This window comes from Vombatus ursinus, unplaced genomic scaffold (assembly GCF_900497805.2).
Source record: "Vombatus ursinus unplaced genomic scaffold, bare-nosed wombat genome assembly UNPS02014812.1, whole genome shotgun sequence".
Lineage (NCBI taxonomy): Eukaryota > Metazoa > Chordata > Mammalia > Diprotodontia > Vombatidae > Vombatus > Vombatus ursinus.
The window spans coordinates 64867258-64881190 of NW_020954590.1; the positions used below are offsets into that span (position 1 = coordinate 64867258).

General features: G+C 35.8%; 1 protein-coding gene across 1 annotated transcript in view; it reads left to right on the top strand.

Annotated features, from left to right (window-relative positions):
* LOC114053726 (putative Polycomb group protein ASXL3) overlaps window positions 1-13933 on the top strand; it is a 205001-nt gene that overhangs the window by 69366 nt on the left and 121702 nt on the right. Inside the window, exon 3 of the mRNA XM_027876859.1 lies at window positions 366-477. Within this exon, the coding sequence (XP_027732660.1) occupies window positions 366-477 (112 nt within the window). The remainder of the gene's footprint in view (window positions 1-365; window positions 478-13933) is intronic.

Here is a 13933-nt window from a genome sequence, read left to right on the forward strand (position 1 = left end):
AGCGAGCAACCTGGGCATATAGGTCACTGACTAAACTCCAAAATCTTTAACAATTTTTTTTTGGGGGGCACAAGGAATGAGGGATAAAAGAAGGAAAACAAAACAAATTCACTTTGTGTATATGTATGTTAGAATAGAGGCACTTATGTTATAAATAGAAGATCTTTTAATTTTTCAGAAGTCATTATTAGTTGTTTCATTTTCAGTTTTTTTCTCTTAAGTAATGACTATTACAGATGAAGGTAATTGCTATTGAAATTCAAAATCATATCTTGTGATAATTTACTGTACATATTTTTAAAATATTGTGAATATTTTGAGTTGCTAATTTGTATTTTTTTCTATTTCTCTCCCTTGTGCTATAGAAGGAAGAATCTTCATGCCCAGCTGATGGAACATTGGATTTAGGCTGTGAATCAGAATTAGATGGCACTGAAATGGCTGAAGCAAACAATAGTAATGGAGAAGAAAATGGAGGTAGGTGTGAAGAATTTCAGGAAATGTGACTTTCTTCTGTTATGTATTCTACTTGCATGCAATTATAATAATTTGTTTCAAAATGGTATAGATTTAGTAAAGGAAATATTTTTTTTCTACATCCTTACATTCTAGATGTGTGCTCAGTGCATGTTCATGCAGAGGTTTGAGCACTAAAAGAGATGGTTTGAAGGATAGAGAGGTGTGTGTGGGGGGGTATTTATTGTTCTGGGAAATTACGTTTTTTCCTGCAGTGTTCTTAGTAGATAGATTTCTCTTATGAGATGACAATAAGGGATATAAGGTTTCTAGTGAATCAGTTCTGGATGAAAATTAAAAAAACCCACGTTCCACCTTTCAATCTGCTGATTTTCTGTGTGATCGTGGGTGGGTTCCATAACCTGAAATGAAAAATGAATGCTTATTTTTTAAGACACATTATGTTCTTGGTTGTTGTACTAAATAAAGTATTAAGCTCTTTTATTTTCTGTATTGAACCATTTTTTTAAATCAGTGACTGTGAAGAGTGACTGAAGTATTTATTCTTAGAATTCTAAGATAAATGAAGTTATAACATTGAAGACTTTTGTGTTACTTTATGTGTATAATACATGGCATAGAATAAGTGCTTAATAAATACATGTTGACTGTATGCTGGTATTTTGTACAGTTGCCCTACATGTGCAGCTTTATTTTATGCTCAGTCTGCTTTCCCATCAGTAGGCTCAAAAGGATGGTTTGGGAAGACAACTGTGTTAGCATAGTCGCCATGACTATTAATTAAATTTAAAAGCCTCATTTGAGCATTAGACTGAAGACATTACATTTTATTAAGTATAACAAAAGACTCTTTGTGGTCCTTAAACTAAATGGATGCTCTCATGCTGGTGTGCTTTTTGATAGTCTTTATGAGGTTAGTGGTAATGGTTGTCAAGTAGTCTTCTCTAGCTAACACTACAGAAGTTTTTCAAGGTCTTTCATTACAAGCTTGAAGACATGCTTTATGTGTGGAGTTTTTCTTACTATCTCACCTGTGATCAGGGTAGGCTGTCACATATCATCCGAACACTCATATTATTCTAGTTACAATTTGGACCAGGATAGATTGCTGTCACATAGAATTATGGAGACAACAGTAGCAGAGATATGCATAGCAGTCTCTGATTTCTTGGTGGTTCAATTGTGGCGACAGGAAATAGACTTTTATACTTAATGATTAAATATAAAAATAATTTTTGAGGGACCACTCTACTTGAAACTTCTGTCAGAGCTAGCTGTGGTATTGTGGCAAGGACACTGTATTTAAAATCAGAGGATACGGGTTGTAGTTCCAACTTTGCTATTTGCTACCTTTGTAATCTCAAATTACTTTACCTTTCTAGGATTCACTTTCCTAATCTGTACATTGAACAGGTTTGGTTAAATGATCTCTAAGGTTGTTTTAAATCCTGGTTCCTGTGAACCCTTTGCCAAAAGTCATATTTTTTAATTTCATGTGAAATAAAACATATATATATCCAAACAAAATTACTATAACTAGTTTTCCCAAGAATTTTCTTTTCCCATTGAATTTTTTTTGGGGAGAATAGAAAGCAAGGGGCAACAGTACTATCCAGAACAGTAGTTTGTTTACTGAAACTTATAAATTGTTCCCCGTTTACTTCTGGCAGCAGACCACATTGCTCCTTTTTGGACAACATGCTTCCTGTCTACTTAAGCAGTACACAAAAGAGGATTTGCTTATTGTTGCAGTGGTAGGAGGCATTTGTAAACAAAGGCATTTGTATGAAATTAAAGAGACAAGGTCATGATTGCTCCACAAACTTCCATTTCTGTAGGCAAGATAAAGTTGAGTTTTAGGATTAAAGAGCTATAGGGAGAGCCCTTGCCTTGTCCAAATATCAAAGATCAGTATTTTTTTTTAAAGTGTCACTAACGAACCTGACCTGATGAGCCTTCTGTAAACAGTGCATTTTTTCAGCAGAAAATTGCTACATTTTAGTTCTATGTGTTTGGCTCAGATAGAATGCATGGAATTAGAATCAAGAAGATGTGAGTTTGAATCGTGCCTATGACATGTACTACCTGCATAAATGGGCACAGTCACTTAAAGTCTTTGAGCTTCAGTTTTCTCATCTGGAAAATGGGAATAATAATACTTGTAATAATATCTAAATCCTAGGATTTTTCTGGGGTTTAAATGAGGTAAATGAATGAATGAAAGGATGAATGAAAAAGTCTATAGTAAGTACTATGTACCAGGTATTTTACTAAGTTATTAGGGATGCAGTATACAAAAAAGAAAGACAGTCCTTGCCATAAAGGAGCTTACATTCTAATAATGTAAGCTACCCAGCCAGCTGCAATCCTTAAGACTCCTCCATCTTGTCCCCAGGAACCTCATCATTCATCACACCTTAGTACCCTCTGCCTCTGTGAGTGGAGGGTGTAGGGAAGAACTCCTCCCAAAGCATCCGTTAAGGAGGGTCTCCAGGCCAGTCAATTCTTCATTTACAACTGGCTGCATTCTTTGGATTTATTCATCATGCCCTTTCGTTCCCTACTTTTCCCCAGTATTTGGCACAATGCTTGGTACATAGTAGGTATTTAATAAATGTTAATTGAGTCAGTAATATTGGCAAACAATATATATAAAAGAAATAATATATATAAATCTCTACAGATTTTAAAACATTTGCTTTTTAAGAGTGAGCGCTGTAAGGGTAAGGGCTGTGTCTTAATTTTTGTATCTCACTATCTAGCATTATGGGAAGCTAGGTGGCACAGTGGATAGAGCACTGGGTTTTGAGTCAGGAAGACTCATTTTCATGAGTTCAGATTTGGTCTCACACACTAGCTGGGTGACCCTGGGCAAATCACTTAACCCTGTTTGCCTCAGTTAATCATCTGTAAAATGAGTTGGAGAAGGAAATGGCAAACTGTTCCAATATCTTTGCCAAGAAAACCCCTAAATGGGGTCAGAAAGAGTTGGTCATGACTGAAATGACTGAACATCTTAGCATTATGCTTGCTCTAAATATAGTTGGTGCTTAATAATTATTTCCTGATGTGTTTTCATAGGCTGAACTAAGTAATAATTTCAACTACACATAACTAACTAAAGGAATGGGGAAATTATTGTTCCAAAGGTAAACATACAAATATACTTAGGAAAGAATATGGGAGCAGTATATAGATCAGAAAATCACCATCTGTCATCATACTTTTACTTTTCCTCCCCTTCCTCTTTTGAAGAAACATCCTGGTAGAGTGGTTATGGAGAGACATCATGGCAGAGTGGTTATGGAGAAACATTATGGCAGAGTGGATAGTGTTTGATTTGGAGGCAGGGAGAACTGGACTCAAACCTTGGCTCTAATGCTTATTAGCTAGGTGACCTTGGGTATATTACTGAATTTCATCTTCATCTAAAAAAGAAGGATAATAGTAGCACCTATTTCACAAGATTGTTGTGAGGATCAAAATGAAAAATGCAAATCTTAAAAGTACCACATAAATGTGAACTAATATTATTATGTGATGAAAGAGTGGGGAGAGCTGATAGGAAATCAACTAATAGGAAATCTATATACATAGATACACATCTGTCTTTCTATCCATCTATCTGTCCATTGATATAGAATATATACTCAGGTGGTCACAGGATTTGTTGACATTTACAAGGAGACAGGAATTTTAGAGACAAGGAAGGAGTTCTCAAGTCTGCAAGCAGTGGCAAGACTAGGGGTGAGCTGTTTGGCCACAATGGACTTGCCTGGAGCAAAATTGTAATAAAGATATATTAATTCTATATTTACTCTATTTTGGTTCAGTTTTTAGGGCAACTGAGTTTTTGTTTTTTATATTGGACAGTATTTTAGGCAGACATTTACTCAGACATCTGTTGAAAGAAGTAATTCGTTTCCTGTTTGAGGGAACAGTGGGAATACTATCAGTCCTAATGTTTACAAGCACAGAGTAGTGTTCATTCATTTTTAATCCTCTTTGTAAGTTATACTGTATATATTTTGCTTAATGATTCTTTATTCAGCTCTTTGGCTTCCCAACTACTCATGTTAATAAGAATCAGATTCACCAACTAAAGAAAGTAAACTGTTCAAATTTTACAAGTTAAGCTCTAGAGATCAAAGAGTGATTTAGGTGAATCACTTGATATATCTATGTTGACAACCCATGACCATTTATGTCAATGTATGTATAGATCTATGTCACCCAAAGAAAATGTTTTGAATTTTATGAACTGTTTTGGTCAGAGATTCATGTGTGTTATTATTTGTGAGTTATTATTTATAAGCACATCTCAGAAGTTTGCTCACACATTTGCTGTTTTAAGTAGACTACCTACTGTTAAGGTACTTGCATAACATACTTATGCCAATTTTATTTGATATGTGACCATGTGTGAGTAGCACTTTTTTTACAGTATTTACCAGATTTTCTATTGACAGGGAAGCAAAGGAGTTGTTGTTTTTTTGGATCTCATTATGCTTCACATTGGAAATCAACATCAACTGTGCCCTTTATTTTTAAAATGGGGATTCTCAAAGCAATTATGGAGAAACTGGAGAAAGTACAGTTTTCATCCAGCATAGATCAAACAGTGGTCTGCTTGTTATTAAGCCTAATAACTCTCAGGGATGAAGCAGCATTGTAGTGGAGGGCTTCAGTATTCTAAAGCATTCTTTATTAAAAAGAAAGAAAAAAAAACTGATAGAGAACATATATTCTATCCTTCAGTCTGTAGGATTTTTAGTAAAAATAATGATTCAGTCACCCCCCAAAATTACCCTTTGTGACCAACTTTTATAATGGGCTCCTGATTTTATGCTTTTTGACAAATTTGTTGTTAACTTAATGAAACTTTATTCATTTGGTTATTTGTTTTCTTTGGCCCAGAGGCTGATCTTTTCCTTTTTAGAAATGGAAAAATGCTGTCAGATGGCCTGAAGTATATGGATAAAGATCTTTGTTGAGATATCAGTTACATATGGTTAAGCAGCTTCTCAGGGTGCACAATTGCCTAGAGAAAACTGAAGGTAGCTTTTTGGTTCTGGGGCCATCTGGCAGTAGTCACATTGACATTTCATCAGCAGCAGTTCAAACACTAGTACAAGAAGGAAAGGTGAAAGCCTTCATGGGTGCAGAAGAAAGTGAGGAGAACTTCTTTAAATTATTGTTATAGATCTATCCTACTGTTATCCCTTTGGATTATATTTCCTAACGCTTTGAAATAGACTTTTTCTTGCTAGATTTTCTGTGATTTTCCAGGAACATTTTCCCTACTCTTCAATGAGAGTTTTTATAAACTTTAGATAATGTTCTATGAAGGGGTGATGGGAAAGAATGTGTATGAATCCCTGAGAATGTCTCTTATAACAGCTGGAGCAGGGACTGACAGACAGCCCAGGCTGAGCTCAAACAGCTCCACACATTAAACCTCAGACAGACAGACACTGGTGTGTGTGTGTGTAAGTGTGTGTACATGTGTGTGTATAAGTGCATGTGCATGTGTGTACACACATGTCAGTAACCTGATGGTGGGTCTGCCTGCCTCAAGCCTCTTTCTACTTCAATCCATCCTCTACTCAGCCACTAAAATGATTTTCCTAAAGTGAAGGTCCCATCATGTCACCCTTCCCCTCGACCCCACTCAATAATTGCCTCTAGGAGCAAATATAAAATACTCTGACAATCAAAGTCCTTCCTAACCTAGCCCCTTCCGACCTTTCCTGTCTTCTGACACCTTCCTTCCCAACACATATTCTTTGATTCAGTGACACTAGCCTCCTGGCTGTCCCGCAAACAAGATACTCTGTTTCTTGGGGCTAGGCATTTTCTCTGGCTGTCCTCCATGCCTGGAATATTCTCCCTCCTTTCCTTTGACTATTGACCTCCCCAACTTCCTTTATGGGTCAACTAAAATCCTTCCTTTGTAGGGAAGCCTTCTCTAATCCCTCTTAATTACAGTGCTTTCCTTCTTTTAATTACTTCCCATTATTCTCTATATAGCTTGCTTTGTATATATTTATTTGCCTGTTGTCTCTCCCATTAGATTGTAAACCCATTGAGGGCAGGGACTATATTCTGCCTCTTTTTGTATCCCCAGTTCTTAGCATAGTGCCTGGCATATAGTTGGTACTTAATATATGCTTAATGAATTGAGTGAGGAAGGAGAAGTATTGCAGGGTATGGGGTTTTAAGATAGGAAGAATATGGAAAGGACTATTCCAAGAAATGCGTAGGTCAGAGAGCAGTGGTTGTCACCCAACACATTGTTACCAGTTTTTACTCATATTCTTTTCTAGAGTAGGACGATTTTTCTATGTTACAAAGAGTTTGTACTTTCTTTTCAATAGTATTAACCAGTATTGGCATCTGCTTTGTGCTGGAGAATTAGAAAAATTCCTCAACTCTGGAAATTATGCCATTGTACTTACAGATGGAAGAAAACACAGGAGGGTTAACACTTTTCAAACAGAAAGAGTCGTTATCAAGAAATGAAAGATGTCTTTCTACATATTTCTGTTACCATTTTCTCATTTTTATTGAAACCTGCAAGTTCCGTAAAATACTGAATGTATATATGTGATGTCTCACTATGTATTTTCTTTTATAAAGGGTGTGCGGACATCTGTTCACTCTCTAACCTGAGTCAACTCACTCCACCTTGCCCTGGCAGGTCTAGGTTCCCAGAGGATTAAACATCATTAGGTTCTGTTTGAACTTTATTTGAATCCTAGGGGCTTCTGGGCTGAGCTTGATACAGGCCTGTCCCTTGGTAAGTTAAGTTCAATATCAGAACAAAATGAGTTGGTCATTCTACAGTTAACAAAAGGAGATTTACTTAGCCATAGCAGTAGACGATTTCAACAAATATAGGCGTTGAGAGACTCCTGAATTAATTCTACTGAGCAAAGCTCCCATCACTATCCATTATCCAAGCATGTGGAGGTCCCTCTAGCTCCCTGGGAGTGCTTTGTTCTCTGGCAATGAGGAAGTGATGTGATGTCAACTGTCTGGGCCCTTAGTCCCTTGAGCCAAACCAGAGGCATGTCTCAGTACCTTTTAAGGAAAATCTAGCCTAATTTGCATGGGAGAGGGGTTAGGATATTGTTTCTACCACTCTTCACTCATTTATGGTAAGGTCTGTAAGGCTTCAATGGGATCTTCCACCACTTAAATGACCTTAGGACAGTTAATGTTCAATCCCAACCTACCACACTGTTCATGAAGCCTGATATTGGCAGCAGTAAAAGAAGAAGAGAAAAACTAAAACAGAAACATAACAATAGCAAAACAATCAAGGAAACAATTCCTCTAAGGAGTTACTGAATCCGAAAGAGTCCCAGGAAGGATTTGAGTCCCAGGTCTAAAAAATCAGATTCACGTGGCAGATGCTACCAAATATTTTCAGTTCATAGCGAGTCAGTGTAAAAACTTGAATGTCTTCCCTTCACTCCCCACTCCCACTCCCACCCCCAGAAAAGGATCTTGCTCCCTTACTGAGAACATCAAAGCCATTCAATGTGAGGTTCCTCTTTTCTTTTTTCGTTTCAGACCCTTTAATATCATCTCTTAATCTTTCTACCTTCTTCTTAGTCTTTGACAAATATTTGTAATATCTCCTTGCCAAGGCCAATCCCTTTACATGTATACTTAATCCCACCCCTTCCAATTTTTCCAGAAGTTTTGCATCCTGAATCATTCTCTTTTTATTTTGAATTTTCAACCCTTCTTTATCTGTTTTTTCCTTCTCTGCTTTCTTCAAATATTCCCAAATGGATCTTTATCCTTAAAGAAAAAAAATCATTAGACTCTATCATCATCTTAAACTGTTGCCCAGTATTTCTCCCCAATTTCTCTGCCATACTCCTTGAAAAAGTTATCTGTACTTGCTGTCACTATGATAAAATGTAGATGACTTTGTTTAGCTTTGTAGACTGATTAGAACCACGCTCCAACCTATCTTTCCAGCCCCATTGGGTATTATTGCACCTTTCTCACTCTGGGATTCGGCCACAGTAGCCTTCTTTCTGTTCCTTACATACTATATACTGTATCCCATCCTAATGCCTTCTATCCATACAATAGAAGCCATGTAGTCCAATCCACAACAGAAAAAAAAAATCTCCCTACTATTGCACATTGTATAAATGATCATCTTGCTTCTGCTATGAGGGAGAATCTACTTCATTTTGAAGCAGTCCTTTAGGTTTCAGATAATTCTGAGTATTAAGACTCTCCACCTACATAAAGCTTAAATCTCTGGCTCTTTATAATTCCTACCCATTTGTTGTAGTTTTGTTTTTTGGGCCAAGAAGAACAAGTCTAATTTACCTTACAGGGAAAAGCCCTTATAAAGCTTGAAGATGAAGTAAATTAGATGTCTGAGGAGGGATAGGGTAAAAAGAGAAAGAGAGAAGGATAAACAGTGAGGAAAAATAGAATGGAGGGAAATATACTACTAGTATAATTATAACTTTGAATGTGAATGGGAAGAACTCACCCATAAAACAGAAACAGGTAGCAGAATGGATTAAAAACCAGAATCCAACAACATGTTATTTACAAGAAACATATTTAAAAATGAGAGCTACACATGCTACACATACAACAAAAATAAAGGACTAGAGTAGAATTTATTATGCTTCATCTAATACAAAAAAAGGGGGGCTAGCAATCATGATCTCAGACAAAGATTATGATAAAAGGTACCGTAAATAATGAAGTAATACCATTACTAAACCAATATGCACCAAATCATATAGTATCCAGTTTTTTAAGGAAAAAGTAAATGAATTATGGGTGGAAATAGATAGTAAAACTATAAAAATGGGGGACTTCAATCTTCCTCTCTCACAACTAGATAAGTTTAACCAAAAAATGAATAAGAAAGAAGTCAAGGAGATGAATAGAATCTTAGATAATAATATTATTATTATATAATCATCTTTTAATTATTTTTATTATATAGATTGTATATAATATATAATTTATATTTACATATATTTATATTTATATGTATAATTTATATATGATTTATGTATGTGATTATATAATATATAAATTATAAGTAATATAAATATATAATATATATTATATAATAATCTTAGATAATAATAATAATAAAACTGAGTGTAAAAAAAATCATTGAACTAAAAAAAGGAGTTGGTTTTATGAAAAAAATACAATAAAAAATATAAATCATTGGTTAATATGACTTTAAAAAAAAAGAGAACACCAAATCACTAGTATTAAAAATGAAAAGGGTGAATATACCGCTAATGAAGATGAAATCCAAGCAATTAGTAGGAGTTATTTTGCCCAATTTTATGCCAGTAAATTTAATAATTTAATATAATTTTGAACCATGATTACCATTATTATTATTTATACTTTTCTTGGCCCAGAATACCAACTTTATTCATTTCGTTGGCCAGCCTTTAGTAACTCACATGTCTCTTCTATTCTGAGCAATTTGCCATCATTTCATCCTAATATTTAACAGAAAGGCAGAAAAGCTTTGATTCAAATCCTGCCTCTAACACATACAAGTATGTGACAATGGGGAAGTTACTATTTTCTCAGTGTCCCAGATGGCTCTCTAAAACTACATTATGGATGAGTTGGTAATTTTTGTTAGTGGAAGGAGTTTTCACATTGGTAGTTTTCTACACAGATAAAATTACAGGTCAGGAACAAAAGAAATATCATCATCATCACTAGCATTTATATAGCATCTACTATTTCCCAAACACTGTGCCAGGAGTTGTACTGAGAACTCCTTTGATTCTTAAACAACACTGAGAGGGAGGTGCTGTTATTATCTATTTTGCAGTTGCGTGAACTGAGGCAATCAGAGATTAAGTAATGTGTCCAGGGTTATATAGCTAATAGTTGTCTAAGGTGAGATTTAAACTTAAGTATTCATGACTTTCAGCATACTGCTCTATCCACTACACTACCTACATTTCGGAACATCTGACATATTCACGTACAAGTGTGAGTACTGTACATTAAAAAATGTTCTATATATAATGATTTGTGGATTATCTGCCATTTGGAGTCATCTGCCTTTCTGCTAATCTTCATTAGTGAAGTTAGTTGGGACCTAATTGTATTTTCTGGTGATACCTTGTTAAAATGCTGTTTCATAGTATAATTATCTGTTCTGGTATCTGCATTTAAGATTATTTGTTTAAAAAAGTTATTATAATGACAGTAGTGACTATGACTAGTCTACTAACGTCAAAATCACATCTCAAGTAAGGCTCTGATATGACTTGTGTACTGAACTGCTTCAGTTAGCAACCTAATGTAATGGAAAAGAGTACGGTATTTGGACATGAGTTCAGATTTTACCTCTGATATTTATTACCTCTAGGATTGTCTTTTGCCTCTCTTTGTATCCCCAGTGTTTAGTGCGGTGCCTGGTGCATAATAAGTGCTTAATAAATATTTGTTGATTGAATGATTGATTGTGACTCTTGGGCAAGTTACTTAACCCCTTTGATCTCAGTTTCTTCATTTGTAAAAAGAGGGAGTTAAATAGTCTTTAAGATCCTTTACAGCTACAAATCTCTGACTCAATGTTTCTCTCAGAACTATCTCTCAGAATTAAAAGTCAGTGAGTAAACAAACATTTATTGGGGTAGCTAGGTAGTGGATACAGCTTCAGCCTTAGAATCAGGAGGACCTAAGTTCAAATGTGGCCTCAGACACTTTGACGCTTACTAGCTGTGTGACCCTGGGCAAGTCACTTAACCCCAATTACCTCACCAAAAAAGCAAAAAACAAAATAAAACATTTGTTAACCTACCATTTTTTGCCAGGTACTGTGCTCTTAGCACTGTTGATACAAAGAAAAGCCCTAAAAGAAAAGAAACAGAAAGGGCTATTGGGAGAATAGTAGTTTAAAGTTCAAAGCTGGAGGGTGGGGTGGCACAAAACCAAGATGGTAGAGTAAAGGCAGGGACTCACCTGAGTTCTCCCAATTTCTCCTCCAAACAACATTAAAATAAGTCCTTAAAACTAATTCTGGAGCAGCAGAACCAACAAAAGATGAGGTGAGACAGCCCAGGACAACTTAGAAGGTTGGCAAGAAAGGTCAGTCTCCCTGGGGTGAGAGTGGAATGCAGTCCAGTGTAGGTTGCACCTCAGCAGTCTAGCAGCAGGCCTTGGCTGGGGATGGTGGTGACTAAATTAGTGGTTGCTCTGGTTTCTGGAGCTCTTAGCCTATAGACTGTAAAGGGGTTGGAAAACTGGTCAGAAGGCAGTTACTGGAAACGCTTTGTTGGCATTGGGTTCAGGACTCTGTTGCATTGCCCACATGAGGTTCTGGGTTGCAGTCCCAGGGTGAGGAAGAAGACCAGCAGGAAAAGAGACCCTGGTCACAGTTCCAGGGCAGAAAAGAATGCTTGTGGTCCCTCACAGACCATAGCACAGGCCAGGAGAGCATTGACCACACCTCTCCTTAGATCCTAACACCTTGAAACAACTGAAATTTAACAGATTCTCAGAGCAAGCTCTGAACATAGCAGCACACAAAACCTGGAGCTTGGGATAGTGTCCCCTCCATGTCAGGAGCAGAGATCAACTTTAACATAAAGTTAAAAGTCAAGTAAAAGGCTGGGAAAATGAGCAAACATCCCCCTGCCCCTCCAAAAAAAAAAAAAATAGAACCTGACCATAATTACTATGGTGACAAGGAAGATCAAAACACAAATTCAGAAGAAGACAATGAGGTCAAAGAAGCTACATGCAAAGCCTCAAAGAAAAATGTGAATGGTCTCAGGCCCTGGAAGAACTCAAAAAGGATTTTAAAAATCAAATAAGAAAGGTTGAGAGAAAAATGAGGAAAGGAAATGAAAGTGGTGAAAGAAAGAGTTAACGGCTTGGTTAAAGGGGGCACAAAAAATACTGAAGAAAAGAACACCTTAAAAAACGAAATAGGCCAAATGGTAAAAGAGGCAAAAAATCCACTGAAGAGAAGAATTCCTTAAAAAGCAGAATTTGCCAAATGGAAAAAGAGGTACAAAAATTCACCAAAGAGAAGAACTACCTAAGAAAATAGGATTCACCAAATGGAAAAGGAGGTACAAAAGCTCACTGAAGAAAATAATTCCTTAAAAATTACAGTTTGGCAAGTGGAGGCTAATGATTCTAAGAGACATCAAGAAACAATAAAACAAAATAAGAAAAAATAGAAGAAAATGTGAAGTATCTCATTGGAAAAACAACTGACCTGGAAAACAGATCAAAGAGAGAGAATAATTTTACTATCTGAAGCAGCTTTTGATGATAGGAAGTATATTAGAGTAGACGGAGACCTGGATTAAATCAGGAGAGACTTGGGTACCAGTCCTGCCTCTGACACTTTCTATCTGTGTGACCATGGGCATGTTACTTCATATCTTTCAGTTTCCTCATATGCAAAATGGAAATCAAAGTAATAATTGAACTTCAGTGCTTGCAGAATGCTTTGCACACAATAGGTCATTTGATCTCACATGGTTTGATCTCTCCAAATGAAATAATGTATATAAAGTTTTTTGCAAGCATTAAAATATAATATAAATGTAGATTTTTTTTGATTCATCACTTCTTTTTTACTCCATTCTGATCTCTAATAACTTTCTATAAACTTGTCTTGCAATTTATTATCATAGACAGTTTGTACAGGTCTATAGGATAGAATGCTAGAGTGCCCTACCTCCTTATCTTTACTAAAAATTTGGAACCCAAATCACTTCAACTAGTACTGATAATCATTGCTTGGATCTGTGGACGCTAATGTGAGTTTCTATGAGGAGCTCTAATTTTACTGTTTTTGCCTGTATAGATGATTTTGGGTGATAATGTGTAGGGATTTCAGTAAGTAATAAAGGTCCTTGTACTGTGCTGTTCTTATTTCCCTTGGCCCACACACAATCCATTTATTATATCAACCACTATTATGTTTAAGTTAAGATTAAAAAAAAACCCACTTTATTTCAATGAAGCAAAACCACTGAAATTGGACTTTTCCTCTTCAAATAATTAAATTAGGGATTGATATCCATAGTTAGTGGCTTAGTAGTAGTTGTTCTCTTTCCCTTTGTGATGCACAGGAAACTTTATGGTTTGGGTGTCATATTTTCCCTAATTAATCTTGGGATGTGAGGCTTTTTTGACTTAGGAAAAATATGACTTAAAAAAGTTATTTTGTATCATTGTTCTTTGCCACAACCTGTACTTTGCTTTGAGGAATTTCCTTATTTTCTGTCTCCCTCTCTTTTAACTAAAATAATTTAAAATAAATAACATGGAAATTTAATTTTCATTTTTAAAAAGAGTTTTCTTTTAAATTTTAAAGTCATACTTAAAAGATGTCAAATGTCAAGCTAACCTGTCAAAATGTGAGTTTGAGAGTGAGATGGTGAAGGATATATTTGAA